The sequence below is a fragment of the Hypanus sabinus genome, chromosome 16 (assembly GCF_030144855.1).
Source record: "Hypanus sabinus isolate sHypSab1 chromosome 16, sHypSab1.hap1, whole genome shotgun sequence".
NCBI classification, from domain to species: domain Eukaryota; kingdom Metazoa; phylum Chordata; class Chondrichthyes; order Myliobatiformes; family Dasyatidae; genus Hypanus; species Hypanus sabinus.
Genome location: NC_082721.1, coordinates 86,555,462 through 86,576,655, shown reverse-complemented (window position 1 = coordinate 86,576,655; position 21,194 = coordinate 86,555,462). Strand labels below are relative to the sequence as shown.

The 21,194-nt window shown below is 47.8% G+C and overlaps 1 protein-coding gene across 1 annotated transcript in view; it reads left to right on the top strand.

The window, feature by feature from the left end:
- The window catches only part of LOC132406550 (transitional endoplasmic reticulum ATPase-like), a 75,779-nt gene that overhangs the window by 27,921 nt on the left and 26,664 nt on the right, over nucleotides 1–21,194 (top strand). Inside the window, exons 4-9 of the mRNA XM_059992368.1 lie at nucleotides 1,479–1,621; nucleotides 5,408–5,538; nucleotides 9,416–9,547; nucleotides 11,977–12,079; nucleotides 13,926–14,059; nucleotides 20,286–20,421. Of these exons, the coding sequence (XP_059848351.1) occupies nucleotides 1,479–1,621; nucleotides 5,408–5,538; nucleotides 9,416–9,547; nucleotides 11,977–12,079; nucleotides 13,926–14,059; nucleotides 20,286–20,421 (779 nt within the window). The remainder of the gene's footprint in view (nucleotides 1–1,478; nucleotides 1,622–5,407; nucleotides 5,539–9,415; nucleotides 9,548–11,976; nucleotides 12,080–13,925; nucleotides 14,060–20,285; nucleotides 20,422–21,194) is intronic.

Here is a 21,194-nt window from a genome sequence, read left to right as displayed (position 1 = left end):
AGAACTCCTTATGGGATCCTTGTTCTGCTCCTTGATCCGCACTTCAGGATCAACATTACCCACATGTTGCTGTGCCGTTGACAGTAAGGAGCATGGTTTTAGATAGTGGTGCCGCTCTATCAATTTGCCAGGAGTAGGGAGTGGCATCACGGTGAACAGGATTTGTGGGCATTTTCAATGGGATGCAAGTTAAAGGCGGTGGCAACTTGAGAGGCTGGGCAGCAGAACACAGGAATGACCAAGTGTGGCGTGACCAAGGTATGGAGACAGGATAAGAAAGCAATCTCCAGTAATAGCCAAGAACAACTCCAAAAGCTCTAATTAACACACAGCCTACAGATACATACTGTATACCTACCTTGACACTAACCCGAGCACAGTAGAGATAATAACAGAGTGCCTGAGTGACTAGATGACCTTTAGAAACACTGACCAAGGCAATGAAACACCTGAGATAAGGCAATAGATGTAAAAGCAATAAGCCTAACAATGTCTTCCCTACAGCTGAATGACCTGCATTTTAAATGGCGGGCAGGTGCAGGTGAGGTGTCGGTGCTACTTTGAGGGTAGACTGGGAAGCAGGGAGGTGCTGTAAATCCAATAACCCAGTGTTAAATGCCCCTACAGTATTGATATTATGCAATAGTTTTTATCATAGCGGATTGTTTTGAGATGTGTTGGATGCCTCCAGCATATATTTTGTGTTTCTGGTACACTCTCTTGATTACTTAACTGTTAATAAAACCAGAACATAAGATATAGGAGCAGAATTAGGCCATTTGGCCCATCGAGTCTCCTCCACCATTTCATCATGGCTGATCCATTTCCCTCTCAGCCTCAGTCTCCTGCCTTCTCCCAGTATCCCTTCATGCCCTGACTAATCAAGAATCTTTCAGCCTCTGCCTTAAATATACATAAAGATTTGGCCTCCACGGCTACCTGTGGCAAAGAATTCCACAGATTTCCCGCTCACTGGCTAAAGAAATACCTTTTCATCTCCATGCTGAATGAACATCCATCTGTTCTCAGGCTGTCTCCTTTAGTCCTAGATTCCCCCACCATAGAGGACATCCTCCCCACATCTACTGCCAAGGCTTTTAACCAGTCAATAGGTTTCAATGCGATCCCCACCCATTCTTCTGAATTCCAGTGAGTACAGGCCGAAAGCCATCAAATGCTCTTCGTATGATAAGCTTTTCAATCCCAGAATTATTTTGTTGACTTCCTTTGAACCCGGTCCAATGTCAGCACTTCCTTTCTTAGCTAAGGGGCCCCGAAGTGCTCAGGATATTCCAACTGAGGCCTCACCAGTGCCTTATAAAGCCTCAGCAATGCACCCTTGCATTCTTGTTAACAGAAAGTATAATACCCTGGTATGCACAGGGCCTTGGTGGCAGTGAAAACCGTATTTTGCAGGTTGTCAGAGCATACTTTTCTTTCCCTTTTTTCCCGTTAATTGTGGCCTGCTTGTCCTTCAGTATCCAGGCGTGCCCAGACGTGAAATATGGAAAGCGGATTCACGTGCTGCCCATTGATGACACCATTGAAGGGCTGACAGGAAATTTGTTTGAAGTCTATCTGAAGCCCTACTTCCTGGAGGCTTATCGGCCTGTGCACAAAGGTATGACCAATGCACCATGACTAGAGTAATTTAGCTTTATTCGTCAAACGTACATCGAAACATACAGAGAAGTTCTTCGTTTTGTGTCAATGACCAACGCAGTCCGAGGAGTGTGCTGGGAACCAAGCTTCTGATGCCCACAACTCACTAACTAACGGTACATCTTTTAGAACATGGGAGGAAACTGGAGCACCCAGATGAAACCCATGTGGTGATGGCAAGAACATACAAACATATAGAGAGTGTGAGAATCAGACCTTGACTGCTGGCGCTGTAAAGTTTAGCTGAGTGTGGCTTCAGTCAGACTTATTTGATCAATGTAGAGTGCACAGCACAAATAGGTTCTCCAGTCCACGATGTCTGTGCTCTTCCTAATGCCATGTTCAGCTGATTCCGTCTGCATGTACATTGTCTATATCCCTGCATGTTCATATGTCTGTCTGAATGCCTCTTAAACATCGTTAAACTCACCTCTTCTACCACCACCTCTGGCAGCATGTTCAAAGCACCTGCTGCTCTTTGTGTTTAACACCAAAAAGCTATTGCTGTAGGTCTTGCCCCCACTCTCCTATGATTTCTAGAGTTAGAGAGTCATAAAAACACTTCACAGTGCAGGTGACCTGGGTTCAATCCCTGCCACTGCCTGCCAGGAGTCTGTACGCTCTCCCTGTGACCATGTGGGTTTCCTCCTGGTGCTCCAGTTTCCTCCCACATTCCAAAGATGTACTGGTTGTTAGGTTAATTGATCATTGTTAATTGTCCGGTGGTTATATTGGGGATTGCTGGGCAGCACAGCTCAAAGGGCTGGAAGGTCTATTCCGTGTTGTGTCCCAATAAAAAAAATTTAAAGTATAGCACAGAAACAGGCCTTCAGCAAATCTAGCCCATGCCAAACATTTAAACTGCCTACTCCCATCGACCTGCACTTGGACCATTGCCCTCCATACCCCTCCCATCCCACCACTTGCACTGGCAGCTCATTCCACACTCTCATGACCTTCTGAGTGAAGAAGCTTCCCCTCATGTCCCCCTTAAACTTTTCACCTTTCACCCTTAACCCATGACCTGAAGTTGTACTCTCACCGAACCTCAGTGGAAAAAGCTTGCGTGCCTTGACCTTATCTACATCACTCTGGTGTTCCATATTTCCGCTCTTGGGGAAAGCTTCTGACCGTCACCCTATCTATGCCTGCCATAAATTGATAAACTTCCTTAAGCCTCCAACGCTGCAGAGAAAGCAATCCAAGTTTTTCCACCCTCTCCAATCCAGGCAGCATCCTAGTGAACCTCTTCTGCACCCTCTCGAAAGCCTCCATCGTATGTAACACAAAGAATTGTCTCTCTGTAGCTCAGTATGTGTGACGATAATGAACCAATTTAGCAACTTATCGGGATGACCGTAACTGCACCCAGTACTCGAGGTGTGGCAGCCTAACCAAAGTTTGATCTCGGCACCATTCAGAGCAAAGCAAACTGTTGTTCAGGTGAAAGGTGAAATACTTGATGGGAACCTAACAGGGAACACCTTCACTCAGAGGGTGGTGTGAGTGGGGAACGAGCTGCCAGCGCAGATTCGATTTCAACATGTAAGAGAAATTTGGATAGGTGCAGTACGTAGATGGGAGGGTTTGGGGGATTATAGTCCTGGGGCAGGTAGGTGAGACTGGGCAGGTCAGGTCGGCATGAACTCATTTCCGTGTTGTGGTGGATGAGGGCTCGATTGCAACATTTAAGAGAAATTTAGACAGATACATGGATAGGAGGTGTATGCAGGTCAATGGGACGAGGCAGAGTAATGGTTCAGCAAGGAATAGATGGGCTGAAGGGCTTATTTCTGTGTTGTACTGCTGTATGACTCTATCTAGCATCCTAAGCATACCTTCCCTACATCACTGACACACAGTGACTGCGGTGTCCACTGTTTATAGAATATTCAATAGGTTCTCATCTGGGCTAATCTGACAGCACCTCCCAAACCCTCAAGCTTTGTGACCAAGAGTAGCAGGATACCACCAGCAGGTTCCCTTCTAGTTTACGCATCATCCTGACCTGGAAATATATTGACAGTCATTCAACATCTCTAGGTCTAAATCCCTACCCAGCAGTACTGTGGGATAACCTTCACCCCACAGACTATATTTGTTCAAGGAGGAGGCTAACCAGCAGCTTGTCAGGGTATGACCGACGCCTGGTGATTAAATATATGGTGTATTTGACATCACATTGCTAACTGTCGGTCTGGATCAGAGAGGTTCCAGTAAAACTCAACTGACAAGGGCAATCGCAGACTTGGGACAGCATGTACCCTGACAGCTCCAGTGACCCAGTTGTGGTCCTGACATCTCGGGTGATGTCTTTTTGGAGTTTGCACGTTCTCCTTGTAATCATGTGGGGTTTCCTCTGGTTACTCCAGTTTCCCCCCCACGTCCCAAAGACGTGCAAGTTAGTGGGTTAATGTGCCACTAAACACATTCAGAATCAGGTTTAATATCACTGGCATACGTCGTGAAATTTGTTGACTTTGCAGCAGCAGTACAGTGTAATACATGATAATAGGTAAAACTTGTATTACAGTAAGAGCGTATATATACGATAGTTAAATATAATATGTAGTGCAAAAACAGAAATAAAAAAGTAGTGAGGTAGTGTTCATGGGTTCAATGTCCATTGAGAAGTCAGATGGGGATTGGGGAAGAAGCTGTTCCTGAATCGCTGAGTGTGTGCCATCAGGCTTCTGTACCTCCTCCCTGATAGTAACAGTGACAACAAGGCATGTATGTCCTGGGTGATGGGAGTCTTTACTGATAGATGTCGTCTTTTTGAGGTATTGCTCCTTTAAGAGGTCCTGGATGCCACAGCAGCTAGTGCCCGCGATGGAGCTGACCAAGGGTGTGCTGGTGGCAGGCCGCAAGAGTTACCACATATTCCGGTGCCAATGTCACATGCACGCAGTGTTCTGCAGAACAACACAAGCAGCAGCAACATCAAAACTAAACAAGGCAACCACAGCAAAATGAGCTGCTTTCCCATTCCACCCAATTCCAGGCCTCCAATCCTTTCCCCGGATTCTCACACTCGTAGACATTGGGCCTCCAACTTCATCGGGGATACTTGTCGGTTCTTGTTCATCCAGTGAAGCAGAAAGTGTGTTTGGTCTTCAGGTGGAAACTTGGATGATTTGAAGGATGAAGAAGACACAGTATCCCCAAATGGATGAACGGTCTCAACCATCTCCCTCCATGGCTGCTGAGTTCCTCTGGTGCTTTTCCGGTTGATTTAAAGGAACGGTCATTGTTGTTGGCGTGTGGCCAAGTGGTTAAGATGTTTGTCTAGTTATCTGAAGGTCGCTAGTTCGAGCCTTGGCTGGGGCTGCTTGTGTGTCCTTGAGCAAGGCACTTAACCACACATTGCTCTGCGATGACACCGGTGCCAAGCTGTATGGGTCCTAATGCCCTTCCCTTGGACAACATCGGTGGCGTGGAGAGGGGAGACTTGAAGCTTGGGCAACTGCTGGTCTTCCTTTAAAAAAAAACCTTGCCCAGGCTTGCTCCCTGGAAACTTTCCAAGGCGCAAATCTGTGGTCTATCGACACTAACAAAGGCCTACCTACCTACCATTGTCATTGGTTGGTGGAGTGAAATTGAGGCATTGAATAATATATTCACCTTTTTCAAGCTAGCTTGGAGACTGGACTTGTGATCTTCCCAAGACGGGGTTTATGACGGGTGTAGTTGACTAACGACGGCCTCATGCGTGTGTGTGCGTGTGTTCCCGTGTGTTTTCCAGGAGACATCTTCTTGGTCCGTGGAGGGATGCGAGCTGTGGAATTCAAGGTGGTGGAGACTGACCCTGCACCTCATTGCATTGTGGCTCCAGACACCATCCTGCACTGCGAAGGCGAGCCAATTAAACGAGAGGTAAGGTCAACCCTTCTGGCTTTACGATCACCTCAAAATTCATTATCAAAGTACTGATACATCATCATATATGATCCTGAGACATTCACAGTAAAACAGAGAAATACAATAGAATCAATGAAAAACTCACACAAAGATTGGCAAACAACCAATGTGCAAAAATAGACAAATGTTCAAATACAAATAAAGACAAATAATAATAATTACTATTAAATAATGAATTAAATGACTAAATAATACTGAGCACATGAATTGTAGAGACCTTGAAAGTAGTCCATAGGTTGTGTTCAGTGATCAGTTCGGCGTTGTGGGGATTGAAGTTATCCACAATCAATAAGCTCCAAGACTAGGCCTCGTTATTATCTCCTTATGCAATTGGCTTTTTGATTTCCTCACTTGCAAACCCCAGTCAGTCAGCCCCTTCAGTGATGTCAACTCTTGCTGGCCAGATTTAACTGAGCCAAGCAGCTCTTGCAGTTCTGAGGCTTCAGCCTGACTCTGTTGAGATGGGGAAGAGGTGATGTCGAATATTTGTTTATGGAGATACAGCGCAGTGTAGGCCCTTGCAGCCCTGATTTAACCCTAAGCTAATCATGGGACAATTTACAATGACCAATTAACCTACCAATCAGTATGCCTTCGGACTGTGGAGGGAACCAGAGCACCTGGCGAAAACGCACACGGTCGCGCGGAAAACGTAAGACGCCTCTGGAACTGAGCCACTAGGTGATGAGAGCAAAGGATTCCTGATCATTGCAAGCGTCCCCTCATTAAGGGAACAGAGGGTCAGGCTGCACTTTGAAGCAAAATATTGCAGGAAGCTGGAAATACCCAGATGATCAGGCAGCACTTGTTAATGTTTCCGTTCTCCCTACAGATTATTCAGCCACCTAACAGTCTCCCTTCTATTAACTCCATCTACGTACCCCACTGTCTTACCAAAGCAGCCAATATAATCAAGGACCCCGCTCACTCTTATCTCCTTCTCTGCTCCCTCATCCTGTTAAGCAGAAGGTGAGAGTGTGACCACCACAGTCAACAAATCAAAATCAGAATCATTTTATATCAGGTTTAATAGGGCATAAAATTTGTTAACCTTGCAGCAGCAGTACCATGCAATACATAATCATCAAAAAATCCATGAATTACACTAAGAGTATATATGTATAATAGTTAAGTAAGTAATGCAAAAATAAAAATAAAAGAAATAGTGAGGTAGTGTTCATGGGTTTAATGTCCATTCAGAAATCGGATGGCAGAGGGGAAGAAGCTGTTCCTGAATCGCTGAGTGTGTGTCTTCTGGTTTCTGTACTTCCTTTCTGATGGTGGCAATGAGAACAAGGCATGACCTGTGTGATGGGGGTCTTTAATGATGGATGTCATCTTTTTGAAACGTTGCTCCTTGAAGCTGTCCTGGATACTCGGAGGGTGGTGCTCATGATGGAGCTGACTGAGTTTACAACTCTCAGCAGCTTATTTCAATCACAAGCCAAGGATGAACCAGGAGGTTCGTCATCTGCTGAGGGCTAGATCTGCGGCTCAGGCCTGTCGCTGAAAACCAGGGATGACTTGCGGAGGGCTATTTCAAGAGTGAAGGAACAATTCTGAGCAAGGTTGGAGGCGACATTGGATGCACATCAACTCTGGCAGGGTTTGCAGGACATTACATCCTGCAAAACGAAACCTAATAGCATGAAGGGCAGTGATGCTTCACTACCAGACGCTGGTAATGCAGCTTTGAAAGGAGAATATGAGGACAGCTGTGAAGATCCGTGTTGCACCTGTCTGGAGGCCAATGCCTGGCTGTCTTTCACGAGGGTGAACCTTCAGAAGGTGACAGGCCTCCATGGAGTACCTGGGAGGGCTCTCAAATCTTTTGCCACCCAGCTGGTGGGAGTATTCAAGGACATTTTCCACCTTTCACTGCTACGATTGGAAGTTGCCACCTGCTTCAAAAGGGCAACAATTATAGCAGTTCCCAAGAAGAGTAAGCAGTGTGAGCTGCCTTAATGACAGTCGTCCAGCCGCACTCACATCTACGGTGATGAAATGCTTTGAGAGGTTGGTCATGACTAGAAACAAAACTTGCCTCAGCCAGGACCTGGACCCATTGCAATTTGCCTGTTGCCACAATAAGTTTACAGCAGACTCTGTCTCAATGGCTCTTCACACAGCCTTAGACCACCTGGACAATACAAACACCTACGTCAGCATGCTGTTGTTGACTATGGCTCAGCTTTTAACAGCATCATTCCTATAGTCCAGATCGATAATCTACAGAACCTGAGTCTCTATACCTCTGCAATTGGATCCTCAACTTCCTAACTGGAAGACCACAATCTGTGCGGATTGGTATTAATAACTGTTCCTCGCTGACGATCAACACTGGTGCACCTCAGGGATGTGTACTTAGCCCACTGCTCTACTCTCTCTATGTGTGGCTAGGCACACCTCAGATGCCAACTATATTCTGAAATACAACTATAGTTGGCAGAATCTCGGATGGAGACGAAAGGGTGTACAGGAATGAGACATACCAGCTAGTTGAGTGGTGCTGCAGCAACAACCTTGCACTCAATATCATTAAGACCAAAGAGCTAATAATGGACTTCAGAAAGGTTAGGACAAGGGATCACAAACCAATCCTTAAAGAGGGATCAGAAGTGGAGAGAGTGAGCAATTTCAAGTTCCTGGGGGTCAAGATCTTTGAGGATCTAACCTGATCACAACATATCAAAGCAAGACAGTGCCTATATTTTATTAAGTGTTTGAGGACATTTGGTGACACCTAAGACACTCGAAAACTCCTGCAGATGTACCAGGGAGAGCATCTTGACAGGCTGCATCACCATCCGGTTGGGGGGGAAGGGTTGCTGCTGCACAGGATCAAAAGAAGCTACGGAGAGTTGTAAAATTAGTCATCTCCATCTTGCGTACTTGCCTCCATAGTATCCAAGTCATTTTCAAGGAAGCGGTGTTTCAGAAAGGCAACGTCCATTATTGAGAATCCTCAGCACCCAGGGCATGCCCTTTTCTCACTATTACGATCAGGAAGGAGGTGCAGGAGCCTGAAGACACACTCAGTGATTCAGGAACAGCTTCTTCCCCCTTGTCATCCGATTCCTAAATGGACATTGAACCCATGAACATTACCCCACTTTTATTTCTGTTTTTGCACTACTTTTAATTTAACTAGTTAATAAGCACATACACGTATATACTTACTGCAAATGATTTACTTATTTATTTTGTCTCCTATATTATCATGTATTGCATTGTACTGCTGCTGCTAAGTTAACAAATTTGATGACATATGCCAGTGATAATAAAGCCTGATTTTGATTAATGCCTGCAATTTACATTAAAAACCAAAGGCATCTCATTTAAATCAATCCCTGGTATAGCATTTGAATTGCCAACAGACTTGTTTGCTTGTCCTGTGCCATGTCGTATGATGGTTATTCTTCTACGGAAGTAGTTTGCCATCACCTTCTCCTAGGCAGGGTTTTTACAAGACAGGTGACACCCCCCCCCCCCCAACCACTATCAATACTCTTCATAAGTTGTCTGCCTGGCGTTAGTGGTTGTATAACCAGGGCTTGCCACATGCACCGGCTGCTCATACGACCATCCACCACCTGCTTGAGTGGCTTCACGTGACCCTGATCGGGGGCTAAGCAGGTGCAACACCTTGCCCGGGGTGACTTGCAGGCTAGTGGAGGGAAGGAGCCCCTCATGCAACCTTTGGTAGAGACGCACCTCCAACCCGCCGCCCAGCCCGAACACGGCTGCGTAGGCTGCGAGGCGCGTGGGATGGCCTGAGGCGGCCCTCACCTTTGTTGTACGCTGGGTGGTGATGCTGTTGTTTCGCCAACAGGATGAGGAGGAGAACCTGAATGACGTTGGATATGACGACATAGGAGGCTGCCGCAAACAGCTGGCTCAGATCAAGGAGATGGTCGAGCTGCCCCTTCGGCATCCAGCCCTCTTCAAGGCTATCGGGGTCAAGGTAGGTGTGGCAAGTGTGGGGGGCTTAACGTTTATAAAATGGTGTTTAGGAGCTGTGCTCGTTAACTCTTTGAGAGGGAGTGTACTCTGTATCTGATGCACTCTTTGAACACAGCATGGAAGCAAGCTAACCCAACACACACAAAAACTCAGTCGACGTTTCGGGCTGTGACCCTTCTTCAGGATTGAGAAGGAAGGGGGAAGATGACAGAATGAAAAGATAGAGGGGGCAGTGGGAGGGGGGGAAAGCTAGCTGGAAAGTGATAGGAAGTGATAGGTGAAGCCAGGTCAAGGGCTGAAGAAGAAAGATTCTGGTTGGAGAGCAGCACGGGCCAGAGGAAAAAGCAAAGGAGGAGGGGACCCGGGGAGCGTAATAGGCTCGTGAGAAGAAGTAATAGTCAGAGTGGGGAATAGAGGAAGTTGGATAGGGGATTGGGGAAGGAAATTTGTTCAATGGACGGAAAAATAGTCCCTTTGGCATCTAAAATTCCAATGTCATCTGGTCCTATTTGCCCACATTTGCCCATATCCCTCCGACCCTTCCCTATCCATGTACCTGTCCATTTAAATGTTATTATTATAACTGCCTTCCTTTGCCAGCTTGATCCATGTACAGACCACCCTCCAAATGAAGAAGTTGCCCCTCAGATCCTTTCTAAATATCGCCCCTTTCAACTTAAGCCCATAGCCTCTAGTTTTTGACTCCTTTAGTGATGCCAGCAAGGGATTCCTGATCATTGCATTAAGTGTGTGCCTTCAGGCTTCAGTACCTCCTTCCTGATGGTGCACTGAGAACAGGGCTTGACCTGGGTGATGGGGTCCTTCATGATGACCACCACCTTTTGAGACATCGTTCCTTGATGATGTCCTGGATACTGCCGAGCAGGTGCCCATGATGGAACTAAGTGAGTTTACAGCTTTCTGCAGCTAGCTTTGATCCTGTACAGTAGCCAGCACGTCTCCCCCCAGACAGTGATGCAACTAGCTAACATGCAGTCCACAGTACCAAATTGCCAGGTTGAAGATTTACTGCTGTTCTTGAACCAAATGGGACAACCCTAATTATTACCTCATTATAGAAACATAGATTAGCAAGATAGATTAGTGGAACAGACTTGGGCATTGGGATAGAAATAAGCCGCAATGTAAATCCTCAGGTCCCTTACCCAGTGGCTGTCTGTGGGACCTTGAGGGAGCAGAGCAGCCCAGTGACAAAGAATTTCAGGCAGAAGGGCTGGGATTGTCACTGTGAAGAAGGTCACAGTCAGAGTGAGATGGGGACCGGACTGACTCTTTTTGACAACTCACCGAATTCTCACAGTCACCAAAGCCAGGATAAGTGAGAGCACAGAAAGGAATTCCAGAGAACGAGAAGAAATCCCCTCATAGGGAGGAATTGTAGAGAAAGAGGAGATGAGAGATAGAGTTAAGGCACAGGGTGAAATGCAGAGAAAGATGGAATTCAGAAATTAGGAAGGAAATCGAGTGGGCAAACTGACAACAAGGAATATGGTTTGGTCAAGAACCACATTGTCAACACTTCACGCAGTCTGAATTTAATGTTCATGTGAAATTCTTCCCGCTCCACTCCAAGGCTGTGAGGGAACTCCTTATATCCTGGATGTAGTCTGGCACCAGTTCAGGTTCTGTAGTCTATGTTGCCAGGAATGATCCTGGGAATCAAAGTGTTATCGTATGAGGAGTATTTGTTGTCTCCGGGCCTGTACCCTGTACTCACTGGAGTTTCAAAGAATGTGAGGAATCTGTTTAAATCTATTGAACATTGAAAGGCCTAGATAGTGTAGATATATAGAGTATATTTCCTATAGTGGGAGTGTCTAGGAGTTCTGGGCACAGCTTCAGAGTAGAAGAATGCTATTTTGGAATAGAATTGAGGAGGAATTTCTTTAGCTGCTGAATCTATAGAATTCATTACTTCAGTCGGCTATGGAAGCTAAGTCGTTAGATATATTCAAAGCGGAGATTGATAGGCACTTGATCAGTAAGGGTGACAAAGTTTAAATGGAGAAGGTAGGAGAATGGGGTTGAGAAAGACAATAAAGGAAAATAAATCAGCCACGACCAAAATGCAGAGCAGACCTGATGGGCCAAATGGCCTGATTCTGCTGCTACGTCTTTCAATCTTACAAGTGGTTTCTGGGGTTTTGCTGGAAACAAACCCAGATGGAAAGATGGAAAGGATTTACATCTGACTGTTAGCCCTCCTCACACACAACAAGAAAATATGGAAGGGTTGAATGGCTTCCTGTGGCCTTGCTTGTGTGGCTGTGTTACTGGTAATGGGTTGGAGGGTGGGTAGATGTAAATACCAGTGGGGGTATTCTGTACATCTGAGAGGCATAGAGTCATGTGAACCACTGTTAGTGCACCCTCATGACCTCTCAATGCCTTGGTCCAATCTGTCCACAGCCACCAAGGGGAATCCTGCTCTATGGCCCTCCAGGAACTGGAAAGACGCTTGTTGCTCGAGCTGTAGCCAACGAAACTGGAGCTTTCTTCTTCCTCATCAATGGTAAGACATAAATCAGCCATTCAGCCCACATTCACTTTGACATTGAAACCTCCTGCACTGCTTCCATAATGGTTCCGTAGTTGGATCCCTGGTTGACCTGTCCTCCAGGAGATCTAGTCCATAGTTCATATCTGGTGGCTTTTCTTTAAGGGCATTTATTTTCTTGATGTAGGAGCCAACATTTATTGCTCCTTGCAAACAGCCCGTAATCTTTCTGGGATGTGTCAGAGGGCATTGAAATGTCAAAATGTTGTTGTGTGTCTGGAATAACTTATAGCTTAGACAATTAAGACAGTGCGTCTACATCTCAAAACTACCTTATCAAACCAGGTGACTTTTACAAGATACTCAGTGATTCCATTGACTTAATTAAATTAACTTAAGTCCATATTTATTTAGTTATTCAAACTTAGATTTGCCAGCTGCTGCGATGGGATTTGAACATGCGACTCTAACAATCCAAGCCTCTGCATAGTTGGCCAATTACCTAACCATGATTTCACAAAGGTAGCTCAGTGAGCACCTTTCTCACTTCGACGTGGTGGGTCTTATTTGGAGTCACACCCCAGGAGCTTAAACGTCTATCCCAGGGTGACAGTCACGTTTTTGATGTCCTGTTGGAGGAGTCAGCTCTCAGCCGATGTGCCAACATGAGCCTGTGTTTTCTCCTTCACAGAATCCCATGGTGCTGTGAGTTTTTTGCCGTTTCCAGCTCAATATTTATCCCTCACTGTGCAGAGTCACAAAGAGAGATGGCTTAGAAACAGATCGCTCAGCGCAGCGTCTGTGATAGCCATCAGCCATCCATTTTTACACTGATGCTTCATTAATAGCATTTATGACTCTCCCCAATTTCTACCACACACCGAGTGGTCAATTAACCTACAGACCTTTGGGATGTAGTAGGAAATCACACCAATGTGGGGAAAACCACGCAGTCACAGTGAAAATCTGCAAAATCCACGCAGTGCCCGTGGCCAGGATCGAACCAGCACAACCCCCAGAGCTGCGAGACACTGGCACATTCTGTTGGGCTGCTGTGCTACCTGATAGATTGTGAAAAATGACCTCAATTCACACAGTAACTGATAATCAATCGCAGCCACCTTGGCCAAACAGACCTGTACCTGCTAGTAGTCCACCAGTCAGTTTATTGAGTTGCTGTTGGTGTTGTAAGGAGGGGTAAGGTCTCACATTCCTGAAACAATCTAACAAATCACGTCAGTCAATCAAGGACGTAACTTGATCAGAAGTGTGGTCACATCCAGTGAAACCATCAGTCAGGGCATTGCATCCAAGGGAATATAGAACTCTGGTTAGACCACACTTGGAGCCCTGTATTCAGGTTCTGGTTGCCTCATTCTAGAAAGAATATAGAAGCTTTAGAGAGGGTTTACCAGGATGCTGCCTGGATTTGGAGAGCATATCTTATGAGGATAGCTTGGGCTTTTCTCTTTGGAGTGAAAATAAGATGAAAAATGACTTGATTGAGGCATGAAAGATGATAAGGGGCACAGATAGAATGGACAGAAAAGCCTTTTTCCTGGGGTGGAAATGGCTAATATGAGAGGACATAATTTTAAAGTCATTGGAGGAAAGTACAGGGATAATTTTTTCTTTTACACTGAGAGTAGTGGTTTCATACAATCTGCTACCAGTGGCACATGGAGGAAAGAAAGATGGAGGGTTATGTGGAGGGAAGAGTTAGAATAATCGTAGAGTCAGTTAAAAGGACAGCACAACATCGTCCGTGCTGTAGTGTCCTATTCTATGAAATGTATTGAAGATAAAACTGGCCGACTTTGTGCTTTGATGTTACTGTGACTTTGTGGACTCTCTTGCGCAGGTCCAGAGATCATGAGCAAGCTGGCGGGGGAGTCCGAGAGTAACCTGAGGAAGGCCTTTGAGGAAGCCGAGAAGAACGCACCGGCTATCATCTTCATCGATGAACTGGACGCTATTGCTCCGAAGAGAGAGAAGGTGCTGTTGCCTGTCACAGGTCCACTCTCTTCTCAGTGCCAGAGGCATAGAGAGAGTGTGACCAAGTTGTGGGTAGACCTGGACTGGTTGCACACTGAACAGTAAATACCGGAAACACGTTGCTGGTCAGGCAGCATCTGTGGAGGGAGACACGTTAACACTTCAGGTCTGAGTCACTTCATCGGATAAAGCCATGATGTTCAAATCAAAATCAAAATCAAATTCAAGTTTAATTACCGTTCAACCACACAAGAATATAGCCGAATGAACCAGCATTCCTCTGGGGCCAAGATGCAAAACATACACTGAATAACACAGCACATTCCAGAAAGCTCACATACAATTACACCAAAAAATATAGAGTGCTTATACACCCCACACCCCAGAAGTTTTCATGCTTTATTGTTTTACAACATTGAATTTCAGTGGATTTAATTTGGCTTTTTTGACACCGATCAATAGATGCTCTGACACTCAAAACTGTATATAGCCCCAAGTCCCTGAGTGACATGTCCCTCAGATTGATGGTGCAGTTTCTGGCAGTCCACAGGCAAGCACGTGCTGTCAATCCAGCTTGTCCTTCCCTCGATCGAACACTAGAGGGCAGTCCCGTCCCAACAGGAGAGGCCAGTCCCTGCTACTCCTTCCACAGATGCAGACTGACCGGCTGAGTGTTTCCAGTACTGTACGATTTTATTTCAGATATACAGCATCTGTTTTTTCTTTGATTTCCTTCACTTGCTGAATGGACTGTTTTCCACATTATAAGTGATAAAGGTCACGTTTTATTGGGAACGTATTTACAATTTGATTAAGGCCTCAGGACACCTTGCTTCATTACAAAGTACTAAGAAGCAGTGAGGTGAGATTAAACAGGAGGAGGGTGTAGGTTATTAAACCAGAACCAGAATCAGGTTTAATATCACCAGTACATGTCGACAAATTTGTCGTCTTTGCAGCAGCAGTACAAAGAAGTATATAATAATAGAAAAAATAAAAAAGTAATGAGGTAGTGTTCATGGGTTTATTGTCCATTCAGAGATCAGGTGGCAGAGGGGAAGAAGCTGTTCCTGGATCACTGAGTGTGTGCCTTCAGGCTTCTGTACCTCCTTCCTGATGGTAGCAGTGGCTGATGGCTCCGTTAGGAAAAGAGGACACTGAATGTGCCTGATGAGGACTTTACAGTTAGAAAGGAGTTGTTTAGGGGAGAAATCGAGAAGATATTTACACTTGTGGGAAAAGCCAGTTATCAACACAGAAAGCCGACATTTCAGCAACACTCACAAAATGCTAGAAAATGCCACCCTCTTCTCTCAATTCCTCCGTCTCTGCCGCATCTGCTCTCAGGATGAGGCTTTTCATTCCATAATGAAGGAGGTGTTCTCCTTATCAAAGAAAATTTCTTCCCTTCTCCAACATCAACCACCGCCCTTAACTGCAATTCTGATTCAAGCATGTCTAGCCTCACCCCATCCTCCCACCACCCTACCAGGGTAGGGTTCCTCTTATCCTCACCTATCATCCACCAGCCTCTGCGTCCAGCACATAATTCTCCATATCTTCCGCCATCTGCGATAGGATCCCACCACCGAGCACATCTTTCCCTCCCTCCCCCGCACTTTCTGTTTTCCACAGGGATTGCTCCCTACACAACTCCCTTTTCCATCCCCACTGATGTCCCTCCTGACACCTACCCTTGCCAGCGGAACGAGTGCTACACCTCCTCCCTCACCACCATTCAGGGTCACAAAGAGTCCTTCCAGGTGAGCTGACACTTCACCTGTGAGTCTGTTGGGATCATTTACTATGTCTGGTGCTCCCAGTGTAGCCTCCTGTATATCAGTGAAACCCTGTACTCTTTCCCACAGGCTGCCTGGCCGACTGAGTTCCTTCAGCATTTTGCCTGTGTGGCTTTAGTCTAGTTAGATATTCAGTTACTTGTTTAATTAGTTCAGTATGACATTATGGGCCTGCTTACCTGCTGTTTTCTGAAAAGCAGGAGTGTGTTTGAGTGGAAATTGGGTGAAGGAAAGGCATGAGAAAGGAGTTTTGAAAAAAAACACGAAATGCTGGCAGAACTCAGCAGGCCAGACTGCATCTATGGGAGGAGGTAATAACGACGTTTCGGGCCGAAACCCTTCATCAGGGCTAAGGGGAAGGTGGAGAATTATGGGAAATAAAAGAGAAAGAAAGGTAGGGCTGGGGGGGAGATTATAGTGAGGGGGGAAAGAGAGAGAAAGAGAACCAGATCCTCACTATAATTTTTCCCCTCTCTTTCTCTCTCTTTTTCTCTCTCTCTTTCTCTCTCCCCCCCCCAGCCCTACCTTTCTTTCTCTTTTATTTCCCATAATTCTCCACCTTCCCCCCCCAGCCCATTTCCCTCCAGCCTATCACTTCCCAGCTCTCCACTTCATCCCTCCCCACACTTTTTATCCCCCCCTCAACCATCCCATGTTACTTAACACCTGATGAAGGGTTTCGGCCCAAAACGTCATCACTACCTCCTCCCATAGATGCTGTCTGGCCTGCTGAGTTCTGCCAGCATTTCGTGTCCAGCATCTGCAGATTCACTTGTGTTGCCTTAGAAAGGAGTGTTGGTCGAGTTAGATAGATTATAGGGGATGGCTGCTCCATGTGGAGCACTAACACCAGCAAGTGACACTTAGAATGACTGGCTTGTTGTGTGCTGTAATTCTGTGTAATTTATGGCCGAAAGAATAGGAACGTGGATTTGAGATGAAGGTAAATTGGGATTGTATTAAATGGTGGACAGTTTGAAGAGCCAAAAGATCTGTTCCTGTTCCTGCTCTGATGTCTCATTGTCTGGGCTGACTCGAGCTGGGTTCAGTGGCGGACGGTCACGGTGACCCTCCTGAACCCATACCCCAGGAACAGCCTGACCAGAGCTTCCAGACAACACTGTCTAGCTTCTGCTTAATCATTGGAGATTTGATATTCTCGAATATATTAAATTTCCTCAAATATTCCCCAAATGTGTTAAAATGTAGACATACTTAAAGTTAATTAACAATGAATTAAAGTACTTAAAAAGTTAAAACATTATAATTGTGTAAATTAAATTAAAAGCAGTGTATGCCGTATTCAATTACCTTTTCCCATTCGGAGTCACATGAGACTGCAGATGCTGGTATCTGAAACAGCTGGAGGAGCAGTGGGATGAGCAGCATCTGTGGAGCCAGAGGGATGACTGAGGTCTGGGGTCAGACTGAGAGTGTGGAGGACAGATGGATGGTATCAAGAGGAGACACGGGGACTGGCAGGGGATGGGATGCAACCAGCTGAGGAAGTGGGTGACAGGCAGACGGCACCAGGTGGGGTGAGGGAGATGTGGAGTTGGGAGGCAGTGCCTCGTGTTTGGAGACAGAACAGAGAGTGGGAGCTAAAGGAACTTTCCTCAGTTGTTCTAAAACTTTTGGGATCTATGGGCCGGGAGCCCCTACTCTGCAAGTTGAGAAACTCATTGGATTCTACGCATAGCCCGTAAAAGGAGCAGAGTGATCGACTGCCGGGGTTTACGCAGTGAATCCTGCATTTATTTATTCAGAAATGACAGAATTCCAGCTGTTCCATTTGGGATTACCGGATACACTCAGAGGCACTCAATACTCTTCCTAATATCTATCTCTATCTCTCTCACTCTCTTTCTCACACCCACTTAATACCTGTACTTTCACATACTCTGTCTGCTATACCCTCTCTCTCTCTCATACCCTCTTTTTCACCCTCTCTCACTCTTATCTCTCATAATCTCACTCTCTTTCACTCTCCCTCTCTCTCTCTCTCCCATTCTCTTTCTCTCCCACTCTCACTCTCTCTCATACTTTCTCTTTCATACTCTTTCTTATTCTCTCTCATAGTCTTTCCCACTCTCTCACTCATTCTCTCATACTCTTTCTCTCACTCTCTCATATTCTCTTTCTCTCTCCCCTCCTTCATGTTCTCTCTCCCTCTTTCTCTCTCTCACTCTCTCATGTTCTTCCTTTCTCTCTCCCACGCCCTCATGTTCTCTCCCCCCCTTTCCCACTCCCTCATGTTCTCTCTCCCCCTCTCTCCCACTCCCTCATATTCTCTCTCCCTCTCTCTCCCACTCCCTCATGTTCTCTCCTCCTCTCTCTCCCACTCCCTCATGTTCTCTCCCCCTCTCTCTCCCACTCCCTCATGCTCTCTCTCCCACTCCCTCATGTTCTCTCCCCCTCTCTCTCCCACTCCCTCATGCTCTCTCTCCCACTCCCTCATGTTCTCTCCCCCTCTCTCTCCCACTCCCTCATGCTCTCTCTCCCACTCCCTCATGTTCTCTCCCCCTCTCTCTCCCACTCCCTCATGCTCTCTCCCCCTCTCTCTCCCACTCCCTCATGCTCTCTCTCCCACTCCCTCATGTTCTCTCCCCCTCTCTCTCCCACTCCCTCATGCTCTCTCCCCCTCTCTCTCCCACTCCCTCATGCTCTCTCTCCCACTCCCTCATGTTCTCTCCCCCTCTCTCTCCCACTCCCTCATGCTCTCTCTCCCACTCCCTCATGTTCTCTCCCCCTCTCTCTCCCTCATGCTCTCTCCCCCTCTCTCTCCCACTCCCTCATGTTCTCTCTCCCACTCCCTCATGTTCTCTCCCCCTCTCTCTCCCACTCCCTCATGCTCTCTCCCACTCCCTCATGCTCTCTCTCCCACTCCCTCATGTTCTCTCCCCCTCTCTCTCCCACTCCCTCATGCTCTCTCTCCCACTCCCTCATGTTCTCTCCCCCTCTCTCTCCCACTCCCTCATGCTCTCTCTCCCACTCCCTCATGTTCTCTCCCCCTCTTTCTCCCACTCCCTCATGCTCTCTCTCCCACTCCCTCATGTTCTCTCCCCCTCTCTCTCCCACTCCCTCATGCTCTCTCTCCCACTCCCTCATGTTCTCTCCCCCTCTCTCTCCCACTCCCTCATGCTCTCTCTCCCACTCCCTCATGTTCTCTCCCCCTCTCTCTCCCACTCCCTCATGCTCTCTCCCCCTCTCTCTCCCACTCCCTCATGCTCTCTCTCCCACTCCCTCATGTTCTCTCCCCCTCTCTCTCCCACTCCCTCATGCTCTCTCCCCCTCTCTCTCCCACTCCCTCATGCTCTCTCTCCCACTCCCTCATGCTCTCTCCCCCTCTCTCTCCCACTCCCTCATGCTCTCTCTCCCACTCCCTCATGTTCTCTCCTCCTCTCTCTCCCACTCCCTCATGTTCTCTCCCCCTCTCTCTCCCACTCCCTCATGCTCTCTCTCCCACTCCCTCATGTTCTCTCCCCCTCTCTCTCCCACTCCCTCATGCTCTCTCTCCCACTCCCTCATGTTCTCTCCCCCTCTCTCTCCCACTCCCTCATGCTCTCTCTCCCACTCCCTCATGTTCTCTCCCCCTCTCTCTCCCACTCCCTCATGCTCTCTCCCCCTCTCTCTCCCACTCCTTCATGCTCTCTCTCCCACTCCCTCATGTTCTCTCCCCCTCTCTCTCCCACTCCCTCATGCTCTCTCCCCCTCTCTCTCCCACTCCCTCATGCTCTCTCTCCCACTCCCTCATGTTCTCTCCCCCTCTCTCTCCCACTCCCTCATGCTCTCTCTCCCACTCCCTCATGTTCTCTCCCCCTCTCTCTCCCTCATGCTCTCTCCCCCTCTCTCTCCCACTCCCTCATGTTCTCTCTCCCACTCCCTCATGTTCTCTCCCCCTCTCTCTCCCACTCCCTCATGCTCTCTCCCACTCCCTCATGCTCTCTCTCCCACTCCCTCATGTTCTCTCCCCCTCTCTCTCCCACTCCCTCATGCTCTCTCTCCCACTCCCTCATGTTCTCTCCCCCTCTCTCTCCCACTCCCTCATGCTCTCTCTCCCACTCCCTCATGTTCTCTCCCCCTCTTTCTCCCACTCCCTCATGCTCTCTCTCCCACTCCCTCATGTTCTCTCCCCCTCTCTCTCCCACTCCCTCATGCTCTCTCTCCCACTCCCTCATGTTCTCTCCCCCTCTCTCTCCCACTCCCTCATGTTCTCTCCCCCTCTCTCTCCCACTCCCTCATGCTCTCTCTCCCTCATGTTCTCTCCCCCTCTCTCTCCCACTCCCTCATGTTCTCTCCCCCTCTCTCTCCCACTCCCTCATGCTCTCTCTCCCACTCCCTCATGTTCTCTCCCCCTCTCTCTCCCACTCCCTCATGCTCTCTCCCACTCCCTCATGCTCTCTCTCCCACTCTCTCCCACTGTGCAGACCCATGGGGAGGTGGAACGTCGGATTGTCTCCCAGCTCCTGACCCTGATGGACGGACTGAAGCAACGAACTCACGTCATCATTATTGCTGCCACGAACCGGCCAAACAGTATTGACCCAGCACTCCGGAGATTCGGTGGGTTTCAGACCAGCTGCAGTCTGCTCCGTGGCAGGCCACCGTCACCGTTTCCAGGCCACTGTCACCGTTTCCAGGCCACCGTCACTGTTTCCAGGCCACTGTCACCGTTTCCAGGCCACTGTCACTGTTTCCAGGCCACTGTCACTGTTTCCAGGCCACCGTCACCGTTTCCAGGTCACTGTCACCGTTTCCAGGCCACTGTCACCGTTTCCAGGCCACCGTCACCGTTTCCAGGCCACTGTCACCGTTTCCAGGCCACTGTCACTGTTTCCAGGCCACCGTCACCGTTTCCAGGCCACCGTCACCGTTTCCAGGCCACCGTCACCGTTTCCAGGCCACCGTCACTGTTTCCAGGCCACCGTCACTGTTTCCAGGCCACCGTCACTTTCCAGGCCACTGTCACCGTTTCCAGGCCACCGTCACTGTTTCCAGGCCACCGTCACTGTTTCCAGGCCACCGTCACTGTTTCCAGGCCACCGTCACCGTTTCCAGGCCACCGTCACTGTTTCCAGGCCACTGTCACCGTTTCCAGGCCACCGTCACTGTTTCCAGGCCACTGTCTGTTTCCAGGCCACTGTCACCGTTTCCAGGCCACCGTCACCGTTTCCAGGCCACCGTCACCGTTTCCAGGCCACCGTCACTGTTTCCAGGCCACTGTCACCGTTTCCAGGCCACTGTCACCGTTTCCAGGCCATTGTCACAGTTTCTAGGCCACCGTCACCATTTCCAGGTCACTGTCACTGTTTCCAGGCCACTGTCACCGTTTCCAG